The sequence below is a fragment of the Vanellus vanellus genome (genome assembly GCF_965231255.1).
Source record: "Vanellus vanellus genome assembly, chromosome: 2".
Taxonomy (NCBI): Eukaryota; Metazoa; Chordata; class Aves; order Charadriiformes; family Charadriidae; genus Vanellus; species Vanellus vanellus.
Genome location: NC_138906.1, coordinates 7,141,250 through 7,167,879, shown reverse-complemented (window position 1 = coordinate 7,167,879; position 26,630 = coordinate 7,141,250). Strand labels below are relative to the sequence as shown.

At 43.1% G+C, this 26,630-nt stretch overlaps 1 protein-coding gene across 1 annotated transcript in view; it reads right to left on the bottom strand.

Annotated features, from left to right (window-relative positions):
* Positions 1-26,630, bottom strand: part of LOC309686298 (sodium channel protein type 5 subunit alpha-like) — a gene marked incomplete at its 5' end in the record, with an annotated part of 177,068 nt that overhangs the window by 16,654 nt on the left and 133,784 nt on the right. Inside the window, 3 exon segments of the mRNA XM_082498902.1 lie at positions 3,422-3,544; positions 18,814-18,987; positions 22,873-23,027. Of these exon segments, the coding sequence (XP_082355028.1) occupies positions 3,422-3,544; positions 18,814-18,987; positions 22,873-23,027 (452 nt within the window).

The window sequence follows — 26,630 nt, the reverse complement described above, 5'->3', positions numbered from 1 at the left end:
CCTAAGTCCTTCTCAGCCGCTGTTTTCCAAGAAACGTCCCCCAGAGTGACCTACTTTCCTCCTCCCGAAGTGTACGATCCATGTGGTTTTATTAAAATGCATGTTGTACCATTGATCTGTTTTGCACTGTGATCCAGATCAGTCAGTATAATTCCCTTATCCGTAATATCGCTTACTACCCCGCTCACTTTGTGTGTTGTCAGCAAAGATTTTATATTTTCTTCCAGATGCTGTTAAAGTCCAGATTAAGGACAATTCTTATGCTGAAGGATCCCTCACCCTGAGACACTCATCACCGAATTTACAGTGTCATCACTGTTCACAATTACTTTTCGAGATCCATCACCCATTTTAAATTAATTTAAACTATGTTTACTTGGCTTGGTACAAAGCTCGTGTTTTCATCGCAATGTCCCGTGGTATCAGATTCCTCTCTGAAATCTAAGGATATTATATCAGTGCAGTTACCGTCATCAGCATAATTTGTAATCAAATCAAAGGACCATATCGGTTTTACAAGAACTATTCCCATGAAATCATGCTAACTAGCATTAATTATGCTATTTCTTTCCCGCATGTATCTTGTAGCAGCCTCACCATGACTTTGCCTGGTATCATTTTCGCATTAAATGGTCTATCATCATCCCACTCATCCTTTTAAAATACTGCAAAAAAAGCCTCCCTTGCTGGGAAGAAGCTTGCAGGGAACTGGCACCTCTGAAATAATTCCCTGATGGACAATAAATGAGGAGACATGGGAGACTTCATGATTTGGGACAGGCAGACCTAAATTAATTTATGCTGGGCTCTAACATGGCCTGGAAAGCAGCGGGTGATGCAGGGTGGTGGCAAGCGCATGGCACCCCCAGGGTCTGCAGTAACTGTGAGGTCGGATACTGGTCTTACTGGGGTCTTTTTGAGGGACAGACGGGCAAGATGGCAGTGGTTCAGCCTTATTTTGCAGACCTCTCATGGGATGGGAGCTGCTGAGACTTGTGTCAAGCTCAGATGGGTCCCAGCCTGTTTGAAGACAGGGAAAGGACTGAAGTCTGATGGTAACAGGACCTCTTGAACATCCAAGTGCTGCTCGGTGCCTTTGCCTCAGGACCAATTGTTTCCCAAATTTAGATACAGCGTCAATGAAATAAGTCTCTTACTGCAGTATAAATGAGAACTTTCTTGTTCCTGTTCTAGCAATGCAGAAATCTTCCAGTTATTCAAGAAAAAGACATTATAATAGAGCAAACTATTATTATTTTCTTACTGTCAGTGTTTGCTTCTCAACATTATCATTATTTAATCCATCACTGTGCTGGCAATTTTCCTGTGCATTCTGGAGCATATGAGCTCCTAATAATGAAAGGTCTAACTGTCCCTAGTCATGTTAAGTGTGGTTAGACAAACTAAAAATAAAATGATTTGATTTTCCAATAGCACGTATTCTCAATTACACTTTATCATCGTTTACAAGCTAATTCACTACCACTGATAGCTCAGAAAGACTGAATATATTTCAGCTGCAGCAATGGTACTGGGAAGAAAAAGGATGTTGACTCAGGTACGAGGGGAGCCTACAAGTATGAGCATGTTAGGAAGAAAACTTGCAGGGCTGATCTGTGTGTCTATACCACGTAGGATCTCCACCAAGCCAACCTCTTGCTATTTTAGAAAACCTGTCGATAGAGATGTGAACTTTTTCATGTTATTTCTTTCCTATTTCAGTCTCACTTTTCCAATGCTTTGGGGTAGTCTTCCCACTGCTTTTCAGGTTTGAATCCAATTTAGTTAAACTGATGCAAAGTCATGAGTGAACATTCTTATGTCAGCTTAGAATATGTCAAAGAGGTTTCGCCTGAACTTGCAAATCCACCAGTAGAAGTTAAGCCTTCATAAGCCAGATTTAAATTGATTTGAGAGAGCCCATGCACAAATCACTCTAAACTAGTTAAACTAGTGCAGCTTTGGCTGATACCAATGTTTGCTCAATTTACGTATGTTTAATAAAGACTTGGAGTGAGGTCACCAGATGACATAGGAGTGAGAGCTTTAATTAACATCAGTAGTGCAATATCACTTTGTGCTAGTGGAAGATCTGCAGTTGGCTTGTGAATAACCTTTAAAATACTGCCTGTTGCTGAAAAGAGTGTGGTGAACAAAGCAATTCAGGTTTGGGTGTCCAAATAAATAAGAGCCGCTTGAATCTTTTTGTCTTAGTGCTAACACAGACGAGAGTGGTGTGCAATTAGATTTGTCTGATCTCCATCCACAAAAAGAACGTGATTTAGATAATCACAAGGTCTGTGGGACGAAGCCGTAGATCCCCAATTCTGGCCACAGGCAAGGTATGGGCACAGGTTTTTCATAAATTGCTCTATCTCCATATTTCCTGGGTTACACTGGTGGTGAGACTCTCCAGCCGTCCATCTGCCTACTGTAAGGCTATTGCAATAAGGACAGTTAATTGCTAGGAGATCGGGGCATGAACTACACATTTTAGTCACTGATGATTCAGACCAAAATTTTGTCTACGGGAAAGCTTCTCCCTGAATATCCCTCAGTATGAAAACGGTAGCATGTTCTTTGACCTCATAAGAGAGATTAGGAATCATCGGACAATGTTAAGTTCTTTTACGTGTAATTTTGTCACAGATTTGCTGCGTCTTACTATGCAATCTGCAAGATTAGCAGTAACCTCAGCTCATACAGAACACAGTTATCATCTGCAAGTCATGCATGGTGCAAGGAGTTAAATAAAGTGCTTATCTAGACAATAATTGATTAGCGTAGCAGGTAGGCTTAACAAATAAACAAGTATGCCGTGCGGATATAGCCACGCCGGCAAAGGAATGCAGAAGCGACCGAGATGGATGCACAAGGTGGAGCAACAAACACAAGCTACGTAGTTTTAATGTTAATCCTGACATTCCATATTAAAAGTGCAATCTGTTCAAAGGACAGATTTTATATAATTATTCGTTTGCTTCCCCTATCTTGAGCATTTCTAATTTTTGCTTTAATTATTAGTGAAAAAGTCCTTAAGAACTTTCCCAGTCAGTCTCATTTTAATACGTGTCAAAAGCAGGGAGCAAACTTGTAGCTCGGTTATTCCCCTGATACGCCTTATAATTGAGAGGTAATTGTTAGCCAGATGCTTCCTCGGCCAAAAAGCTGTTTTTTAAAGCACAATATGACAAGTTAGGCAGCAGGATTAGTTTATCATTAAATGCACCAGAGGATAAAGCTGTAATGATACAATTGCAATCAAGACAAAGGAGGGATTTCTGATTTTGTTGTTTTGGTACAGCATTACCGTTCATTTCCTTTGGCAGACAAAATGAAGACAAAACCACGTGCAACTGTTCCCTGTTACACGCTTCGTGTCACACAGCTGAGCTTTGATCGATGCTTTATCTATTCTTACCCTCATCCCTTCGAATCGTGACAAAGCTCTTAATGGTCGCAGGGCTCGGAGGGTCCTGAGGGATTTAATGGGCCCCATCTCGGAATATCCAAGTGTATTGGCTATGAGGCTTATTAAAGAGACCTGAATGGAGACACAAAGCACAAATTCAGTCTGTTAGTACAGTCCTGTCATTTTCCTTCTCTTCTGACTTTCCTTCCTGAAAGGAAACAGCTGGTTGGTTGGAAACAGCTGGAACAGTGGGGGAAAAAAGAAACACCTTAAATGGAAGCCATTAAATTAGACCAACACAGAAAAAAAGATTTTTTACATCCACACGTATACAGAACTCTTACCAACTCACAAAACCTTTGTTCCCACTTTAATGCAAAACTTATAGAAATACAGACTTTCAAAGATGTCGGTTTCCTTTTAACTAAGCACAGAGAAATCCTCTTAATGCCAGGTTGCACAAAGTGGATGAGAAAAGAGATCACCATTAAGAAAACCACCACTCCGTGACGCCCGTGCTGTAGGTTTCCTGTACACGCCTCGAGGTGTGTGTATCTTCCACTATTGAAGATATGATGAGTCACGTAAGTGTTATAATTTAGGGTTTTCTGGATGAAAGCACCTATATGATCTAACCATTTCCAGCAGAGATAAAAGATTTTAGCATCACCATTCAATTACCAATCTTAAACTTACTGATTAGAAACAAGTCTCCTAGGTTGCTGGTAGACACGACTTTATGCCATAGGCTCTAAAAGAATGAGGTGCATGGCTCTGACTCTGTACTTTTACACTTTTTCTGGTTTCTGCACAGCCTCTAAGGCAGAAAGAAACTTGACAGGTGCTCCACGTGGAGGTTCACACCTCTCAAAGAGTATTTATTTGATATCTATTTCCAAAACTGGAGAAAGCATGGAGGGGTTCCAATGTTCTTTATGTTCTCAGAACTTTTGTAGTGCCCAGCTGGTCAGAAACGTAGATGCTATGAGGCACAGGACTGGAGTCCGGATGAACTGAATGGCAGTGGAGGTTATGGGTCAGATTAAGAAACGCACAGAGCAATTGGGGTTTGCATGCTCAAATCCGTGTTCACAGCCTGAATTCTTACCGAGCAGGGAGTGAGAAACAAAGAGCTCTCCAACACCATAGGTACCATGCCGATTTGCATGCAAAGGAATCAAAATCAATCCCCACATATTATAAAACACTCTTTTCTTAGAAGGGAGAGACCTATGCGTACTGCTCATCGCAGTTCCCTCACTCCCATCTTACTTTCGCTTTTTTCACATCCTCGGTTATCGCGGTATTGGATTATCTCTCACTTACTAACAGGAGTGTGCAAAGCTTACCTGAAAGAGTGTTCTTCATTGCCATTTTAAAGATAGAAGTGAGGGCTAAACCCAGGGATTCTTCTACACTTTATAAAAAATATGTGCTTAATGTAAAAGGAGACTCTAGGCTCCCCCATTGAGACAGCCAGCCCTGGTGGGAATTCTTCCTATTCATTTTAGGGTAGGATGATTTTTCCTCTGAGCCCCACTGCTGGCTGACCAGCCCAGCATCACCCATGAGGTTCACGATAAAGCAGGATAAGACGAGCCTGGTCCCCTAAGTCACAAGCTAGTGTCCTCTGTGGAGCAACCTTCCTCCTGAATACGCTTTCGTTTATGTACGAGCGCTGTCTGCACAGCTAAACATCTTCGTAAAACTTGCTCAATTTGTTAAATTATTTACCTATTGATGGCCTTATTGTGGCATGTGGGTGACAGCAAGCCTAAGGGCAGGAGGTCTCTGAGACACCGAGCCCGGGCTGGATGCAGCGAGCTGGATATCTGCCGGGATGAGACAGCCCAGATTTGCAGATGACGAAGTGGCACAGAGGCTGACTGTCACTCTTTAACATGTCACTCTTTAACAAGGTGTGACACAAACTCACCTCTCGTGTACAGACCCGGCGGCTGATGTGGGAGGAAGGACTTGATAAACACTTCTGCATGTTAGCAGTGGGTGTGCTATACAAACATCACAGCAGACAGACAGACGGCATGCGAGGTCTGATGTCTCAGGACCCTTAGGGCAGGTAAAAACCACCAGCGAAGCCTTCGCTTCCACCTCTAAGAAAGCAGATCTGAACCTGTAACACGGGCATGCCTAAGAAGTTATTTTAGAGTAAGTAACGCTATAGGTTTGACGTATATTCACTAGTAACGCTTCTTTCACTTAAATCCTGCTCAGTCAATGTTACAGTTAAAGTTGAAAATTTGCGTTTGACTTCAAAAACACCTTAAACTCACCAACGCTTCCAAATTGAGGCAGCACTTGTTTTCTGTCTTCCCTATTTCTTACCAGATTCGATTACACCCCGTACTCTAAAGTTGCATTAACATACAGGCCAAAGCCTTCTCCTTTCATTCACTCTCCCCATTGACTTAATGTTGCCTAAATAAGGAGAAAAGGCTGAAGGAGTTGTCTAATAGCAGTAAGCAAATACGCGGCATACTTATTTAATAAAGCCATTCAACTAAGTCATCTTAAAACTGTAATATAATTGGCATTATTGAGATATCATGATAGAAGTAACAACGTGGCACATATTTCTGCCTTTGGTGGAAAGTTTAGTGCAGAAAATGGCTTAACCTCACAAAGCCTTGGAGCTCCCTACGCAGAAAAGCCGGAGATATGAGAAAAACAGCTCGATGATAGCATGCCCAATGACAGAAACCAAGATCGGTAGGCTCATATATTTCAAGGGAAGCTCATTCATTTGTAAAATTAATGTACAGATTTAAAAGAAAATTAATCAAATACCAACCACCCGGCACCCTTTTTCGCTAACTTCACCCACAATGAGTGAAAGTCAGATCTTCTCAAGGTCTTCAAACCGCCCTTGGTTCGTGCATCTGCGTGCTCCCTCCCTCGTGTCCTATAACTCCCCTTTCCCTCAAGGCAGAAGCCGTTCTGTTCAAATCCCGCAAGACCAGGCTTCGGACCTGAGCAGGTTGCCATTTTCTTTAAAGTGCCGTAAATGCCACCCTGAAACACATCACAGGTGCTGTTGTCCTCCTGACACAGATTTACACAGCATTAGATATCTCTTCCGAGGATTAGGCCGTGAAGCTGAGTGATATTTGGCAATGATTTACAAGGCTGAAGTCAGAACCGAGTTTGAGACAACTTGTTTAAATGCTCGGCTGTTGGTTTTGAAGGTATCCCCGTCAAATTTTATTTATCAGAGAATTACTAACGCGGAGACTTGGCCATTTGGACTTGATTAAAAGTGACCCGGAAGGCTATTTTTAGGAAAAAAATCAAGCAGTTTTCAAAATTGGTGCTGACTGCCCCACATAATCACAGCAAAAGGTGAAGTCAGCTGTTTCTGTTACTTTTTTTTTTTTTTTCCCTGTTACAAGGCTGTGCAGCCCAGAGCTACTCTAAGGTTCTGCTTTGTGCTCTGCTCGGGATCAGAAACTTGCTGGCACCCGGAAAACACCTCCAGGCTAAACATAACCTCCAGATTCACAATATGGTACACATTTCTAATCTTTTCTGTTTGCAAATAATTTTGTAGGTTTTTCAGTAAAAAAAAAAAAAAAACAACAAACCTCTGAAGACCAGGCAGCACTGTAACATGCTGGAGAGCGGGTGAATCCTAAGGAGTCACTGTTGCCTGGAACCATTTTCCATAAAATGCACGACCTGCTGCTGGGCTTGAGCTTTCACCTCACCTTCACCTTTGACATGGCACGTGTGCTAACAAGTAAGCTACAGAGTCTCTCATCCTCCTGTGCACTTCTTCTGATCCAAGAAGCCTTATTATTGTTCTGATTTGCAGGTGCTTTGCACCCAGAATCTCCTTTAAGGGTCTTTCCAGAACCTGCTAGATCTTACTAAGAAGCTTTCAGTCTAAACTTTCCTTCCCTTAACTTAATCAAGGAATAATATCCTCCACGTTAGCTTGAGACTGTTCCTTATCCCCAGGACTTGCTGTTTATTCAGCTCCCCTGAAGTCCCCAGGATGGTGGCCTCACTGGAATTTGCCATCTCGCATGAGCCCCAATGTACAGCCTGGCCAGCAATGAGGGGCTCTAAGGTGGGGAGTGGTCCTCATAATTCAGTAGACGCCATCTTGCCTCCACAGACATTAACGGCAAAAGTCTCACCAACCACACGGACTAGGATTTCAATCACGTGGCAGCTCTTCCCTTTTGCTTTCCTCAGATCACCTCAGCACAGCCCAACAAAAGCCCAGCTTCGGCGCTGGAAGCAGATTACCGAAATTTATTCCACCCTGAAAGAGTGGAAACCCTGAAAGAGTCAGCATTTACTGATTGGCTCAATGGTAGAGTTTCCCAGCAAAGCTCAGGCTCTGGGCAAAGCCACGTTGATGTTCCCTACGCACTTTGGCTTCTTCTTGCCATCGTAGACAGGCAGGGGTGTAGAGCTCTCCGTGATCCTGGCATCTAGGGAAGTTTTTTTCCCTCTGTTCCTTCATTTCTTTGCCCATAGATAGTTTTGTGTATCTATAAATATATCTATGTACATATCTATAAATATATATCTGTACACCTATAGACCTGTATTTCTATATTCCTGCATATTTCTATACTCAAGTCTCTCTATATAGATTTCCCACTGGTTTGTATGACCGCTTCCTGGAGCTCCGTAAAGGGAGAGAGAAATGAACCCCACAGCGTTCATTTTTGCCGTTTTCAGTGCTCCGCTCAAGAAAAAAATGAGAGCTTTTAAATCTTGTGACCGCATTGAACGCTAGAAATACCAGCCATGGGGTTTACCAGGTGTTTTCCAAGCCAGCCCCCTGTCACCCACGGGGCTTAGTGGCAGCTCAGGTCTAGAGTGCCCCGTTGTATGACAGTCTTACGTGTTTGCAGGGCAAAATCAAGAAGAATCAATGAGTTTAGACTGCTAGAACACAGGCCATGACCTCTGAAAAGAGACTAGCCTCACCGATACCTGTTCAAAGTTATTGCTGATGTGTTCGAATGAGTTTAATGTCTGAATTTCTTAATTATTTTGACAATCCACTACTAGATTATATTTGACCAAAAACCCAAAAGTCTTCTCTGGGAATCAGGACTTTTTTTTTCCGTAACTGCCACTTTTTTTGTCTTCTTGTTTTAATGAGATATTGTCATTATTGAGATGAGAAATATGCTTTGTTTAGTATTAGGCCGCCACTGTGCTCAGGGCTGTCCCTCCATACTGACCATAGTGTGCCATGTGTCCACCTGTGAGAAGCAAAGTGGGGAGGGAAACACCAGCGGAGAGAGCTCTTTTTAAAATGTTTTGACCTCTTTCCAAGAGTAGTCTCTACATGGTGCGTTTCTTTAAACTATCAAAAATTTTAAAGTCCTTGAAGGATCCCATAGGGAGCACACTGGTCCTCGCAGTAATTCAAGATTTAAGAGATGCGCAGCATTTTTTGACAATTAAAATTTGGTCGCTATGAACTCACAGAGATAAAGTTGTACAATCAATATATACGTCTTCACTGTCTGACGCTGACTTAGGAAATCAGTGTTGTAAACCACCGTAAACACCAGTAAAGCTGTCAAAAGAGAATTTTAAAGCTGCAGAAAAACAATTATAAAGGAGGAAGTGCAATAATGCGGCTTCCTTTCAGCACACAAAGGGAAAACGGTCTTTAATCAAAAGATCACAGCCTCTTTTTTCCTAAGGAGCTATTGCGTTTATAACAGTAGTGGGGTTCCTTACGATATACATACATGTTAAGACCCTATCAATCAGTAGCACGCACAGACTCCCTAGCCATGAAATTATGCTGGCGGCAGTAATCTGGAGGGCACATTCTTTGGGAGCAGTGTGTCACCCGAGGCTCACAGAGTTTCCTACAGTGAGGAGATGGGTTTGAGCTGGAATAGGGGCCGCTCCTCTCTTTTTCCAGTTCCTTCCCACCAGCCTAAAACCCCATCATTTCAGATAACCAGCAAGCATCCATTGGACCTAGCTGGAAGCAGACCTGAGCAGCTCCACGCAAAGGCAGAAGCTGCTCGGCATAGACTGCACTTTTGAATTAACCCCAGATCACCACTGGGATGAATTAATAGCAGAGCCCAGGGAACGAGGAGTTCTGTCTGGGCAACAGCAAGAATCCTCCTTGGCTGGTCATATAAGGCCTAAAACCCACGAGAATAACGAGAACCTCTACTAAATGTCTGCCTGCTGCCGCTCACAGCTGTGAGCGATACCCTGCGAGCTGCTGGCTCGGGGAGAAGAGGAGACCTCCTTCCTGGTTTGGGCACCAGCACGTGTTTTACGCAGCTAGGGGTAACCTGCTTGTTCAAATTAGAGGGGAGGGAGCAGGGGAAAAAAAAAAAGGACACCCGAAAGGGAACACAGCAGCTGAGTTGAAAGCTCCGGCCACTTATTTAAATAAGCAGTTTCTGCTAATGCAGCCCCCCAGTGCTTTCAGATAGCTTTTTGTGAGCCCCATGAACACCTGTCTCTCCCCCTGGAATTGTGCTTTTTTTTTTTTAAAAAAAAAAAAAAAGTAGAAGAAAGAGAGCTTGGATTACTTTAGGTGCCTCTTTTCAGTCCAGTCTGGTTTCTCCCATCCATTGCTGCCAAGGACAGCATCACCCGAAGAGCAGATCTCCGCAGCCCGAGCAGCAGCCCTGTGTCTTTAAAAGCCAGGCCTGCAGTCCCAGGTTGCTCCCCTTGATTTGAAAAGGAACAAAATTAGGTCTGGACCTCAAATGCAAACTGGAAAAACTACAGGGAAAGGGGAATTTGCAGATAAATTGAAATACATGGAACTTCGCATTGCCACTCCGAAATACCGTCGGGTGAAAAGTGTTGGTATTCCCTTTAGCATCTACCTTTTCTTAGCAGATGTTTATTATCACCTTATTTTTTTTAAATATCCCTTCGCCCTTTCACTCTGACATTGCATTTTCTGCCATATAGATGCCTGACTGTATGATCACACCAGCCAATCCAGAAATTGCACCTTATGAACGAAGGGCATAAAGTTAAAGGAAAGTCTTAAAATTAGGACACTAGAGAGAGACTAAGGTGACCGAAACCAAATTCCCAACCCTGCTACCTGTTTGCGTGAATCCCAAACCTTACGTTCAGGTAAAGTCTGCGGACTCCTTAGAGCTGCTCTGGAGTTAGTCCATGGCACGGAGATATTAAACGAGTTAATGAACAGCTTCCCTCACCGGCAGCGGAGTTCATTACTGCTTGTGGAGTGCTCTCATGTATTATAATATGATGGGCTACACAAGTGTCTAGATTAATTATAAACAAAAATTATCTCCTGGAAAACCCAACATTACTTCATATAACTCAGGTTAAAAAAGGCTTTTACATTGTGGTTTGTTTTTTTTTTTTTTCTCTGGGACATTTCCTCTCCTGTTTTTATTTTTTCTGCTTCCCTCATCTAACAGTCAAACTAAGGCTGCGAAACTCTGTTAATACTCCATCTTCTCAGCTTGTTTCCTGTTCCTCCTGTCCACGCTTTTCAAGGCGATGTTTCCTTTTCAGAGGGCAGCCTTGTTGCGAACAGCATGTGCCACTCCTGTTGGCTTAAATGCTTTTAAATAAATCATTCCTGCATCCTAATTGCTTCCTGGCGGTTTCCAGAAGAACCTCTTTACGTCTTGCTGTTCTCTTAATCTGTCACCTCCTTTACACCTGCTCAGGCTTTTCTAACAACTCCAGTCAATTCCCAAGGCAGATGGCTGCGAATCAAGAATTAAACCTCAGATAATTTCTGAGGGCGAGTCGAACGACCTGCTGCTGCGAGCTTACAGCCAGCGAGACGGGCAAGCTGACTTATCGATTTGCAGTTTGCCCGCCCACCCCACCCTTTCCAAATGAATTTTCAGCCCGTCTCAATTCACCTTTTCACTGCAAACAGACGCCTTTGCCAGACCTCCGGGTCCTGGGGAGGGAGGGCAGAGGCATCGCTGCGATTTTTGGGCGCCGCGTGACACCCCTTGATCAGCCAAAACTTGGCCAAGACCCAAAGTCTTTCTCCTTGTTGCCGCAGAGGCGGCCGTGGGGGTACAGCTGCCTTGAAAATCCTGGTATTTCTACCGGGATTTAAAGCAAAAGAACTTCTTCATCATCAACTACGTTCTGCTTCTCAGCCAGACGCCGTGCGGAGACAGCCTTGATTTCGGGCAGCTGAAGAGGAAAGATATTCTCCCCTTAAAAAGATCTCCAAAACCACTGCACGATTCATCCCAGGGTACCTTCTTGATGCTGAATGCTGTTGTCAGGAGTAGACGGGAAAACGCTTGATTATTATTTATTATTTGAAGACAGCGTTATAATGCTGGGGGTGCGCATAGCGATTGCCGAGAGAACATCTCCCTGGGGGCTCAGCCCCATCGACTCTGCTCCATTTCCATCCCAGCCGGTGGGAGCTGAGGTGCTGAGCTGAAGGCATGCTTATTTCTGGGCAGGGTTAGGATCAACCCCACTTACATATGATGTGATGCAGAATATATATATATACATATATATAAAAAAATGTGTTTGGGCTGTTTCCACAAGGTGCTGTTCTGGATTTGCACGGTTCCCTAAAGCATTGATTTAATCAGATGTTCCAAATCAATATGAAAAATACCAAGCTGATGTGGGAAATATGACAGTCTTGGCTTGAAAATCATCTGTTTAATTGGATTCTTGAATCTGAGTTGATCCTGATGTTGTATTGAATATGCTAGGATGGAGAGGGACTCTGAAGAATTATAGGTTCCCCGATTTCTGCCAGAATGGATGATGGTGCAAGTGGGAGTCCTCCATGCTACAAATATGAGTCCTCATCTTCATATGCCTTAGCACAAAGCACCCCAAAGCCCGTCACACCAGGGCAGGAGACCAGCACAAAGTCTCTACCCCACTAGGGCACAGCTTTCAAATTTCATCCCAATTCCTTTGATCTCTGCCCCCCCCCCCCCCCCAATAAAGCATCCCCGAGCACTCTGCAGGCTGCATCTCTCCCTTCACTTCTCCCCTGAGTCTCCTGAGCAGCCCCTGGCCGTCCTGGATGAAGCCACAAGGATGGTGGGAAGACGTTTTGCAGTCTGCAACAGCTGGGGTTGCAAAGGTCATCGGGGAGAGGAACTATAGGACAATCCTCCTCTGTCCCTGCAGAGCATGTGGGACTGTCTGGACTGTTAAATACAGCCTACATCTGTGTCCCAGCTCTGATCCTCCCCGCAAGGGAGAACATCTCTCTATATGGAATTTGGCTGCTACACTCACAGCAATGGAAAGGGCCAAGCAAGCTGCATGCAAGAGCTCAAGGGTTTTATTCATTATTTTCTTTTCGAGCATATTCTTCTAAAAAAGGGCATTGAAATGCGCTCCATCTTTAAATAACTTCGAGAAATAAAAATGGCTGGTAAACCTAGTTCAGCTCAGTCCGAGTCGAGGTGGGTTTTTTACACCACTTTCAAAAGTTGAAGTTCTCCCTCAGAAATTGAAATTCTTCAGTCATTGCAGTAATTCTTCATATTGCCACCGTTTCGCAAGGTGACGGCGGGCAGTGAGCTACGCTTACTGCTGGACTTTTCCCCTCGCCTTCATTTACTGCCCCTTTTCCTCCCGCCGCGGCGTGCTTTGTGCTGCTGCGCCTTGTCTGAAACCGACCTCGTGCTCCCACTTGGCAAAGCCCGGTTGCTCTCCTTTTAGCATCTATGTGGTAACTAACATGAGGTGCAAACCGAGATAAGACAAGACATTTGGATGTGTTTGCATGTGTTATGTTGAGATAAAGCATGGGGAGGCAGAAGGGAGATTTACAGCGTCCGCTGACCTGCTAACACACATTAAAACCACTTATCTCATCTTCATGTGGAATTTTTTTTTTTTTTCTTTTCACTTATCCTGATTTAGGCAACATGTAGTAAACCAGCATTTTTTTTTTATTATTTTTTTTTCCCCCCAAAACTAGGCTCACTGGCTTCTGGAGAGGGATTGTCTTTCCTGTTAGTTATCGGGGAGGTTGAATGTGCACTGAGAAAAATCCCACGTGAGCATTTGCTTTGAGGAACTGGAATAAAACTAGTTGAAAAACGAGCTCTGAAATAATAGTACCCTGTTGTAACCCGTGGATTTTTGATAACTCGCAGAGAGCACTAATAAGTTCACTCTTAAGATGCTTCTCCAAGTGACAAGCTATATTATTTTTACTTTACCTTGGCTGTGGTTTTGTCATTCTGTTCCTGTGTGCTTTTCTGAACAGAAAGTAGACGAAATTCGCATGCTTTTAGGGTAATTTCCCAAGAATACAAATTAGATTTCAGTGCTGTTTGGGAACAAGTCATTACAGCAGATTGTGTAATTACTGGTAAAGCAAACAGAAATCACCTTGCTAATCAACAGGGAATACAGATGGAAAAAACAATTAAAGTAATCAGAAGCCATCAATATTTACTTCACACAGCAAGTTTTTAATTGTCACTTAAAGACAATCCAACACAAGGGCATAATTTAATTCAATTCAATTTTCAACTAGGGATAGAAAGACTGTTTTAAATTGTTCATCTCAAACTCAAAGATTATTAGCTCCTTCTTAACTTGTGACAGTGAAGTTTCCTAACTAGAAATCTTGGAGCATGTGCTTTCCAGGAAACTATCTTGGAAAATGTGATATCTGTGGTTTTTTGAGCATTTGGTGAAAACGACGGCGTATTTAACGACTGAACATCCATGAGCAGTTCTCAAAGAAGCAAACAGGAAATTTGTCAGTAAACAGGAAATTTGGCAAGCTGCTTAAGGGGGAATACAGATCTCTAGGTGCAAACTCAGCAGCTCCAGGAGAACAGGAGAAACACATTCTGTTATAACCATTCACAAAAGGGGCCGGGGTTGGGGGGGAACATACATACTATTTTACTTCTGTAAAAGTGTCTACAAAATCCTGCCTACTGGACTTGTTGAATAATGCTTTTGAGATGTTTGGCCTCCAAAGCCATTGCTGAGCCTTGCTTGAACCATTTTGCATACAGATATACTGCTTAAAGCTGTTGTCAGCCCCAGCCTCCACGGAGGCTGAGGCTCTCTGGGACAAGGGAGGAAAGGAGCAATCTTTGTGGTGACTCGGCTGGAGACAAACTGATGGGGCGCCAGGGGAAAAATTGAGAACTAGAGATGGTCTTCCCCTCCCGGTGGCAGGACATAGCGTTAGGACCCGTTGCTGGAGATGGCTGAAGGGGAAGGAGGCTGCCAGCATCTCTAAAAAAGCAATTGCTTAAGAAAATAGCTTTCCCCAAGTATCAAATCTTGAAAGATGGGACAGTCTTCGGAAGAATTGGTGGAGAAACCCTCATCTCCAAAATTAGTAAATGAAAATCAGGGTGTTTTTTTCTTTAAGCTTGGATTGGAACCAACTTTTTAGTCAATTAAATTGAACCCCCAAACTGATGACGGATTTGTGATAATGGACTTTTGTAGAGACATGGCATTAGCACCCATTTAAGAGGATTTTTTTCTGTGCATGCCACAGACAATGAAACTTGGCTGCGACTTTTTCTCTGAGCATTCTTATGAACGACTTAGGGACTTTACATTCCTTTCCCGACAGCTTTCTCGTGACAGCTTCTATAGGGGACCAGTCTCTCCCCTCTGCCTTCAACGCACGATCAGCGAGTGAAGAAGCTGTTGACTGCAACACCTCCAGTCTTTGAATGATGGTAAACTCCAGATTGATGCCTTTCCCGAACTGACCACTGCAATAGAATAATCCATCCCCTGTCAGCAGAGACCGGGACATAGCTCAGAATTAATTGGCTGAAGCTCAAACTTGATAAGCTCAAGATAATATTTATAGGTCAGAGGAAACAACTGAAAGGAACATCAAACATGACACCAGCATGCACAACTGGTGGAGTTTATCTGCCCCTTGTTTTAAAACCCAACTGTCTCTGCCTGTCGCAGGACACGCCTGGTCGAGAGCAGTTTTCAGAAACATTCATTTTAAATGCCATGTGCCTCCGCCTCTGGCCAAGTTCAGACTCCTTGATTAATCTGCTTTGTACAAAGAGGTTTTGATTGCATGAATGCTTGGAAAATATCTGTTCTTTGTGAAAATATTTGCCTGCGCATCCTAGCAAAGAGGATTGTGCATAAACAGCATTCCTGATGGTGATACTGATGGCTGTCTACACTTCAGATATACTACGGTCTCTGCTTTTCCCTCATTTGAAAAGAGCTGTGAACTGAGTGCCCACCACTCCGATTCATATGCATAGGGATGAAGCTATGTCTGCAGTGGAAAAGGGGTTACTTTTAGCAGTATACTTGTTATTTGCAGGGAGGTAACATACATTACTGTTTGCTCAGTATATCCAAATTTCAGCAGACATCCAAGGCATCTTTCCAAGGTGCCCGAAGTTGAAACGAGCCTGTATTTTGTGGTTTGATTACTCCTTTCTCCCTTCCTCCCAAAGAAAACTGTTGCAGCGTTGTTGATAGGACTTTATTGAATTGCAATATATTTAAAAGCACTCTCTTACGGTTTTGCTACACTAGCACACTTCTTTGAGATGCAGTGAAGCCCATTACCAGAGATCATCCTTTAGGGATTCTACATCCAGCAAAAATAGCTCTCCGTTTGTGGATTATTCCGTGTTTTGATGTTCAGGCTTTGCAAGACAGAATTTTCTTTAGTAATCCACAATTGTGAGATGGAGCCTTTGCTGTTCCACAGGCCCAAATTGGTGTCAAAGGTCTTTCACAAGGCAGGGTAAGTACAAAAAAAAAAAATAAATAAAATTCAGCAGCAATATGCTTATACCCCCTTTGGGTTCATTTGCCATTTAGAAATAGTGAATACTGGTAAATTTTAAGCTGGTTTTATGAATTATTCACAACAGAAAAAGAATTCTGAGTTGCATTTGTACAATGAGAAAACACAGATGATAGATGGTTTCACATGTCCAATGAAAAATCAACTATCACAGCTTGAATTTTGAATACTGATACCAAACTGCTAATGAATAATTTGCAGATCAGGAATTTTTAAGTGAATAATTTTAAACAAATAAATTTGAGAAAATCAGACAAGTGGTTCATCTGCTTCTTTTGGAGCAGCTAATTCGCCCATTCACTCCCTTCTGCAGCTCAGTTGCACTGATTTGGTTCTCAAAGGACCAAAAAGAAAATGTAAATTGAAGTAAAAAGTGCGCTGGAGAAATGATAGCGTGTTACTCTGCCAATTCAGAGTGGCAGCGTGTGTGAGCAATAGGGTAGGAGAAGAGCATCTGTTAAACCCGCTAAAAATATAGTACCAGGTTCTCATAATCCGCATTGGGAAATGACTTTGAAGAAAAGAATGGGGCATGGGGAAAAGCTTTATTCACTGGGAACACTAAAAGGAAAGCAATTTCCTAGTGTCAATTAAACAACTCAAGGATGGAGCAAATTTTTGGCTAGATCAGGAGCCGGCAAAAATGCTTAAATGGAGGTTGAGAAGATAAAGGAACTCTGGGTCGGTAAGAAGGCTCTGGGGTGGATTTGCTGGAGATAAAAGAAGTCCCAGGGGCCCGTGGTCCCCTTCCCCCCATAGCACTTTTTTATGCCATATGTGCTCTGGATGTGTGGCAGGGGAGGTGAAACCCCTTTCCCCAGCCCGCCTGTGGCTGCCTCTACAGTCCGTCATTATACTCACAAACCCACCACTAAAAAGCAAACACGTGCCTAAATTTTGCGGTTGCATATTGACTTTGCATTCTCGTGTAGTTTCTGTTCCATGGGGCCTTTTCGCATGGAGGACAGGCTTCAGCTTAGTTTTCCTTTTACTCTCTTTGGTGTTAATTATATATCATGCTACAAAGTATTATGCTACATACTTCTAACAAGTGGGAACTCATTTCAAACTGTTAATGATGCAGCAGGTCTCCAAACTATTTAAGCACATTCATTGTGCAAACTGTTGTTCCCACCAGGAAAATCCCTACTTAAAGTTGTGACCGTACTGAGCCCTCATCCAGCCCTTCTAGTCTTCAGAAGTTCGTTAAAACAATAACTCCAATAACAAATTCCTGGAAGCCCATACAATGCTTTACATGAGTCCTATCAGACCCATTTTACAGATGGAGAAATCAGGAAAGAAAAGCTACGTCACTCTTCCTAAACCACAGTAAGCCGAGTTTTCAGGGCTGGGCTATAACTTAGAAACTGGTGGTTTCCAATTTTGTGGTTCGATAATTAAACCAGGCCTTCCTCCTCTATTGAAGCTAATCTGTGAAAAATGAGTGCCTTCCCTTTAAGAGGTTTCCAAGCATGTATGCAAAGAGGAATTTATGACCTACAATTTATGTAAAGAACTTCCTTTTCATAAATCAATTTATTAAAGCTCTGGAGAAGCTTCCAAAGGCTCTGATCCAGCAGTGCACTTAGACATGTCCATAACTTCAAACAAGTAAATTGTCCCATTGAAGTGCTTTCCTGGACCGGGGCCAAAGAAAGTGCAGTTCTCCCCTGAGTCAAGGTTCAGATGTAAAATGGGGAAAAATAATTTATCAAAAGTTTAATAAGTTACACAACCATGCCAGAGCTCTGCCAGCCTTCCACATTAATACCTCAAGCTAATAAGAAATGGCCTCAGGGAGATAATTGCCTCCTTACTGATAGGCTGTGATGAAATGTTAACCCTCATCGGGAGGATGCAGTGTTGGTGGCTTTTCCCGAATTTGGCAGATCCCACATCCAGGCAATGGGAAACTTCAGAGGCGCCATGCCCGGTTCTAGCAACACTCCTGGGGCATGAGCCCCCTCTTGTTCAACTATTACTCGCTTTGAAGAATTATCCTTGTAGGGGAACTAAGCGTTGTGATATTTCAAGGATTTGGAGGATTTTGTGAGGTTTCGCAATAGTGAAATTACTTTGACAAGAGGACTATTCACACCTTCTTCCGGACTCCTTCAGTGGTAAATACTTGGGAGACGGTACTGAACATGCTGTTACGTGCCACTGGCAGCCTCGCCGGGAAACTACGCCAAGGACAGTGTCTCTAATCTGCCGAAAGACTTGTGTGTTGAGGTCATGTGCGGAGCAGTCGGAGGTAAGCGGACCTTGTGCTCGCCGGGAGTGTGGAATGAGATGTTAAATGCTAAAAGAAAGAGCGAGCTCCAAGGGACGAGAAGGGAATGTGACTCAAATTAGCAGGGTGACACCTCTGAGTAGCGAAACGAAGTGATCTCCTCCGCTCTGGCATGCTGATTCCTGGGGATGCGCCGTCACCTACCGTCTGCAGACCTCCTTCAAGGTTCGCCTAAGGTTGTTACTCAGAATGAGTGACAGCTCTCATTTTGCAAACACAAAGCCGCCAGACTTAACAGCCCATTCTTATGCGTTATAAAGTCCAACAAAAGAAGCATCGTAGTTCCAAAATGATACTTACATCTACAATTAGGAAGTCCAGCCAGCACCAGGCATTGGTGAAATACTTCTTGAAGCCATAAGCGACCCATTTCAGGAGCATTTCCAAGACGAAGATGTACGTGAATATTTTGTCAGCATACTCCAGCATGGTTTTTATGTTTTTTCGATCTTCAAGGTAAATATCTTCAAAAGCCTGGAAGTACAAAAGATAGATTAAGACACTTCTGCTAAGCTGTGTTGGAAAGCACTGGTGCTGTGCTACAACTCTATTGTATTATTTGTGCTGTCTGTGATTTCTGACATATTTTAATGTTACCATCAGAATGAGAGCACAAGCAAAAACGGGACCGACCCTAACCTAAACGAGGTCCGTTCAGCTTTCCCTTATCACGGACGCACGCTTAGCTGTCTCTCTCCAGCCCCAATGGGCTGTGCTGAGTAGACATCCTTTGAGTGCAAGAGGAGCTCGAGCACGCCGGATTTGGGAACAAGCATCTGTGAGCAGGGTGCTACCCCACGGTGCCCGAGGGCATCCCGCCTCGGCTCCTGCTGCTCAGTGCCACTGCTGTTGGTGCACCTCAGGTGTCCCAGGGCATGGGACACCTGTCTATAGGAGGCAGAATCTGACCCTTACATTTAGCCAAATGTGTATTATTGCTAATGATGACAAATTGGGTTATTAACCTGCTTACGCCTGTGTACTGGAGTTCCCTGGCTTCTGTTCAGCCATCACATTTAAGGTAGCTGCAACTATCCGCCTCAAGAAATGCTTATTATTATTCACTTAGCAGAACAATTATGTTTTAAAGGTCAAGGTATCTATCTACCCATCTCATCTGTCTCGCTAACCAATCTTATGCAGGGCATCATCAAAGGACTTTCAGTATCTGTATCAAGTACAAGCAACTTAATAACCCCTTTAAAATATTTAAGATATAAACCAATACGCCTACTAAAACAAAACAAATAAAGTTGTCTCATAATTTAGCTTTCACTTTAGAATATATTTCAAATAAAATGCAGTACCCTAGTGTCAGGGTTGCATATATATGGCCTGTTTTGGGGTTTCCAGCAGAGGTTATGGTCCCCCTCCCCAGCTACTCAAGCCACCCTAATTACACAGGCTGCCCCCGTGTCCCCGTAACCCAGATGACCCAAGCTTTGATATATATTACTCTTGTCCCACCGTGTGACCCAAAGCACTTGGCAGCAAGAAAGCACAACATCATTTGAGAGGATCTGTGCTAATCTTCTTAATTGTCTGCATTTACATATTTCAATATCTGTAGCTACTTTCTGAGGAACTTCAAAACGTTAGCAAACACCCAGTGCCTGGAGATACAAGAAGTGCGTTACTTGTCACTCAAGCGGTCACACTGCTCTTTTGCCTGCCAGGGAACAGTAATTAAACTGACAAGAAAGCTTTGGCACAGGCTGCCGAAGCTTGTCCATTTGTCCCCACACTTCGGGGTGACGTTTTCACCGCGACTCGGTCTCCTATCTTGCCTTCAAAAATGATATTTCCAGGGTGTGAAAGAGCTGTTGGAGAAAGCCACAGAAAACAATACGCAGAGAGACTGGAGTTTATCACTTCTTGTAGGGGCTCACGCACTTTGTCAGATGACTTGCTGTACTTTGCAATTACTGCAAAAATAACAACAAACTATTTAAAGTGATTTCCTCCTCTCCCTCCTTTGCTCTCCCTATTTTCTACTAACGTGTCAAAAAGTATATTGGGTTTTGCCTACTAAAACCACACTGTGAGTCAGGGAGCAGCTTAATAAGGGATGAAAAATACACTACCTGCATGCCTCAGGTGCACTGTACTGCCGCACGAGCTATGGATATTACCCAAACGACAAAACTCTCGTGCTTTGTGTTTTTTTCATGGTGACAACGGGTGAAATCTTTGCAATATAAAACATCATTAAGGGTTATTTCATCTGCTTTCCTTTGTGTGTTAAGAAAGAGTTAAACAGGATACCTGCGGTGTTGTCCACAATTACTGGGCTCCCAGTTTGGGTGCTTATGGCTTAAATGCGTAAGAAAGATTTTGGGGTCTTTTGCAGCAAGCTATAGATATATTACGATGGTTTAACTACCACACACAAATATATACTGGCGTTTAATCTCCCTTAAGGACTTAGCATGTCGCAGGGATGTAGCCAGATGAACTCAGTTTTTGGAAGAGCTCACCCCAGACTAACAGAAGAAAAAAGTTGTGTGTTCCCTCCAACATCTCCCGTCCAAATACTGAAGCACAGTGCTGATATGTGAGAAAATGCAACATAATTTGCCCTTATACAGAATTGCGCTGGCTAAATTGAAAATTGCAAAAAAGTAAATGAATGCATGCAATGAAAATTAAATGAGATTTATATTGCTGTGTTCAGTATCCAAGGCACTTTTAATTACATATGTAAGGAAGCGTATTCATCTAAAGTGTATTATGGCAAGCGACATGCCTCCTTTGAAATGTGTTAAAAAATTAACATGCTGATCTTCAAACTGGTACAAAAACTGACAGACTCCATTGATTTCAGCAAAGCGATGACAATTTTCAGCAGCCTACTATTTACCCAAGTTTTTCAGCCTCTTGCTTTTCATAATAAAATAAAATCCACTGGGTGAAATTTCAGCCCATCCCTGGTGGATCTGGAGAACGGTCCATTCCTTTCCTTTTCCATCAACATTTATGTATTTTGATCTTCTTGTCTCCCTGCAGAGACTTTCTTTAAACTACATAAACCCAGTACTTGTGTTTTCCTCTTTTTTTAGGCCACTGATAATTTGTGTTGCTCTCCTCTGGAGTTTCTTCAATTAGCCCATGTCTTTCCCAAAGTGCAATGCCCAGAGCTGAAGCCAGTGCTCCAGCTGAGGCCTCCTTGATGCCAACTGGAGTGGAAGAACATGCTTATTTAGACAGCCCAGTGGGGTGTTTGCCTTTTGTGCGGTGCTCTGATGTAGTTTACTCTGTCCTGTGTGTTGCCTGTTCTCTCTCCAGCTCTTTTTAGTAAATCTGCTACTTTACCAGTCATCCCGCATCGTGCCTCTGCCTGTGATTGTTCCTGTTGAGGTGAAGCAGGCACCTTACTAAGATGATGTTCCTCATACTATTTAAGGCAGATTCATCCGTTTGGCTGAAGTTAATCCTGACCTCCAGAAATACACTGATAACCTGTCCAAACATGGCACTGCCTGCAAATTCAGTAGGTGTATTTCTTACTCCATCATGGAGGAGAAGGTCAGTGACCACCGGACCAAAGCCTGGAGAACTCTTGATATATCCCTTTGCTCTACGCCTTGATACAAACCTGAGAGAAATCCCACCAACTTCAGCGACATCCCTGACATGTAATTGAGCAACGTGAATACAAGCTGCCATCGCTACCAAGAGCCCAGGGCTGATAACATGGAGAGGATAATCCCAGTACACAGTGGGATCTCAGGAGGAGAAGATCCCTTATCAGAGTCCTGGGCAATGACCAACCAGCCTCCGTACATACACATCCATTGGGATGCAAACGGGAGCTATCCGTGCGGGGAACATACAGTAGATGATTAAACTAAGGTGTGTTCAAAACATGACAGGTGCACAGTAGCTCCATGTGTGGCACTGATTCAGTGCCCCCCCCGTGTCTTCTATGATTTTGCTTTGCTGGTTACAAAATGTGCTAAAAAAAAAAAAAAAAAAAAAAGAAGAGAAAAAAAAAGCCGTCCCTGGAGCAAAATACAAACCTCCAGATGGGAAGAACCATGGAGCAGTTATTATGGGATGTTGAAGCAGTAACCCTGGCATACTTCCTCACACGAACTTCCTTAAAGATTTGCATTTGAAAATGTCCGCACATCAGAATTTTATGTTATAATAGAAGACAGTTCCCCCCCGCATATGGTAAAGGCAGGTGAAATCGGAAAAGCAGACGACCCGTTTTAGCCCCAAACATGCTTTGCTTTGAGAAGTGAGCAGTAAGGGCTCGTAAGGGCTCATAAGGTCTCAGAGAGAGCTAACTGGAGACCACCTTCCCTGACACCCATTTCCACTTCCCACCAGATAGAAAATCCTGGTAATATTTACCAGGGCTCCACTGCTCAGCAGGATCATGAATATGATGAAAGTTTCAAACCAGTTGTGTTCGACAATTCTGTAGCAGGTTTTCCGCAGCCTCCACCAAATTTTTCCAGGAAATTTTGTGATGTCCACCGAACAGCATGGGAAGAATCGCACACAAACTGAAAAGCAGCAAAACAAAACCAAAGTAATTGTTAAAAAAACTATATTTCATTCTTAAAGCTGCAATAAGAAGCTACAAAACAAGATTTCTTCCAGCAATTAACTGCTGCATGGGGTCTTCCCTCCCCTGTGTTTCTCACCAGCCTTCAGTTTCCCCCTCCCACTCCTCTATTAAAAAAACATTCAAAAATCACTTAAAATGGGCCCCAGTGATTTCTCCCAATGATTTTTATGATACAGAATATATTGGCCATGAGTCATCAGCACCCTAGGTCGATCACATTGTGTTAGCTGAGCTCAGGCAGCACCCCTGGTCAGGACTAATGACTCCAGCAATAATTTCCACATCTTTCTGAATGGAGGAAGGATATTTTCTTGGTCTTACCATACCACTAGAATTATTGATTAAAAGTGGCAATCTGATGAAAGGGAGATGAGGGGAGGAGGTCCTGTCATGCAGATGGGACCAATGTACTTAAGAGGCTCAGACTAGAAAAGCAAGAGCAGATTTTGATCTCTTGGACTCTCATGAGCTTAAGAAAATCGTTAGAAGACTACTTTTGGTAAAGGTATTTATGCAGTTAAATCCCCTTTGATGTCAGCAGAAATTTAGATATCCAGTGTATGTCCACTGCGGGTTCCCCACTGGTGCCTCATAGCACTTTGTGACCTTAGTGACAAATACTTTGTGATAGTGAAACGTTGTGGTGGTAATGGGGACCACACACGGATTTCTGATAGGTCAAGCCATGGTTGGTTTTAGTCTTCAGCCATTGGCAATGGACAGATCCATCTCCCCCATTTAAAATAAAAGACCCTGTGCATTGCCTCGTGTTGGATAAGAACTTAAAATTGTATAAGAGATCACCCTGGTAGCCAGGACTTGTCCTTTTCCAGGCTGGCCATTCAGCCATATGTCAGATAATTTGATTCAAATTTCACAACATTTGCTGATGAGAATGACCCTCAGAAACCACTTTATTTTCAAAAAGCAATAGTTTTGCCCTACATTTAATCCATGTGTTGTATAGAAAAAGACTTTTCTATGGAGCTTTATCAGTCCCATCATGAGAAAAAAAATCACAGGCCAACTGCTTCCATAGCTGAAAGGTGGTCAAGGTCGCTAACATGTCTCAAAGCATACAACAACTGCTCAGAAGTGACAAGGGAGGACATCTCACTATGGTGATGTAATTCAATGTTATTGCAAGTAGAAATAATATTTAGGCAGGGAAGCCGGGGAAGGAAAGAGGGCGAGTGCCAAGGTTATGCAGACACCAGATGCTGTTAATTCAAGGTGGCATAACAGAGGCGCTTGAGCTGCATGTGATACGCGAGGAGATCAAGTGCAGCTCCTGGGATGCCGGGATTCCCAAGCAGCTGGGAGCGGGGCTCTGCTGGCAGCAGGCTCTGCCAGGAGGAAGAGAGCTGCTAAGTCTGCTGTGGTCCTTCTGGCATTTTCTGTAATTTTTTTTTTATCAGCCCAGATCCCTGCTACGAGGCAGCGGGGCTGTAGGTTGTTTCATACATGAACCACTCCCAGATCTCCCCTTTCCCTCACATTTCTGAGATGTTTGGCAGGTGTAGGCTCTTGGATGTATGAGGTTTTGGTATGAGACTAACAGGGCAAAGGTAATGGGACAGCTATACGAGGAGCTACCTGCCCTCTAAATGCCTCCATCACACAGACCCACACCAGTTCCCAGTTTACCACTCTATTCTGGAATTCAGAGAAGTTCTGAGCTCAGTTGGAATACGCTAATCAAACCGCTTGAGAGGAACGTAATGCTAGGAGACAATAGAAGTGTAAGAACCAGCTCTCTGCCTTTTTGTAGGTCAGGTACCACTCTGACAGAGGAAAGTTTCATCCCTCTAAGCACTTCAATGCCGAACACCAAAGAATCATGTCAAGGGATAAAAGTACATCATGTTAGTCACTACGTTTTGCCAAAACAGTGCTCAGAGACAGTAACACGAGTCATTTGGGTATATTTTAGGAATGAAGTAGAGGGAACAGACTTCAGGCATGCACTACTGCATGGTACCGGGATCCCTGAGCTCACATACTCGTACGGCAGCTCTGCTTTGGGATGCCCATGCGGTACAATCCCACCAGCACGACATGACAGAGGGGGCTATTAGTTGCACCTCTTAGCAGTGCTGACAGAAAACTCTTACGCTACGTCTCACCCCACAACCTGTGTGGCCGTTACCAGCTTTCAGTTGTCCGGTCCCCACTCTGTGCTGTTGTGCAGGTACACTGGCCACCTCATTGTCAACTCAGATTTGGATCAGAAAGACCAAAGACTTAGGTCTTTAGGTCCCCATTCACCACACGAACAGCCCAATGGAGCAGGCTGTTCACTATGTAAGTGTGGATTTCTCATGTGAAGCAGAAATCCCCCTTTGTACTGGAGGTAACCACTGCTTCGAGTAGAACAAAATTTTAAGCCTTCCTTGAGCCTACCTTGTTCCCATAAACAATTTCATTTGGGAAAAAAAATCAGCATTTTTCAGACTTAAAACATTTGTCCAGAAACTTTCCCCTCTTTTGTCCTAAGTTACTTCCTAGGTGGATACTTGGCTTTTTAGTCTTTTAGATGTATGCCTAGGCTCAGCTAGCAACAGGTATGACATGCTTTGTCACGCTCTTACAGAGTAGAAATGCTTTGTAAGTACCGTTGGAAAAGGTTAGGATCTTCCAGGAAGTGGTTTTCCCCACTGTAAGATAGTTGGATGAATCATTCCCTGGAGGAGTCTGTCTCTGTGTTTCCACTACACAGGGAGCCCACACGATTACCCGAGCCCAGACACAGCTAAATTTAGGGGATCACCTTCAAATTAAATACTAATGAGCAGGGCACCGTGAGTTCCAAAGTCACTTCATTTGACATGGAAAATACTTACAAAATGGTAAAAACAGGCTATTGCTGATTCAGTCAGCTTCCATCTGATAATCTACAGGTACAAAGAGCTACTTTTAAAGACAGAAAGCCAGCTAGGACTACTAATCTTTCTTTTTTAATGCTCTTTGATGGCTTTCATGCAATTCCGATCTGAAAAAAAACAGTCCTAGTTACTGACAGTAATACCTTGAAAAATCCAAAATAGCTTCTCAGATGAGTCAGCCCAAAATCACAGCGCTGTTAAATCCTATGCTTTTGATTGGGCCCAATTCAGAAATGTTTAGACCAGATTCTGATACAATTACTAATGTCAAGTAGCACTTCCGTGAATAATCATGCTGGCTGCAATTCAGATGAAATGCTATTTTTAACTATTCAAATATCAAATAGAAAAAAAGAAAACTGAAAGAAAAAAAGAAAACTGACCACAAACAGTATTTTTTTAAAAAATCAGTAAAGTTCTATTTCCATTTCAAATTTTCTGATTTCCCTCACTGACTGTCATTTCATACCTGTGCTTTTCTGATCTCTCTTGTAATGTCGGTAGCTTACTGTACTGGTGACCTCGACCCAAGCTTAAATGCTGAACTAGAAGCTTCACATACGAAACAAAAAACTTTACCTGACCTTGGTCAGCATTCTAACAGGTTTGGGGTATTTTTTTGTTCCCATTTCTGTGAAATCAAAATATCAAAC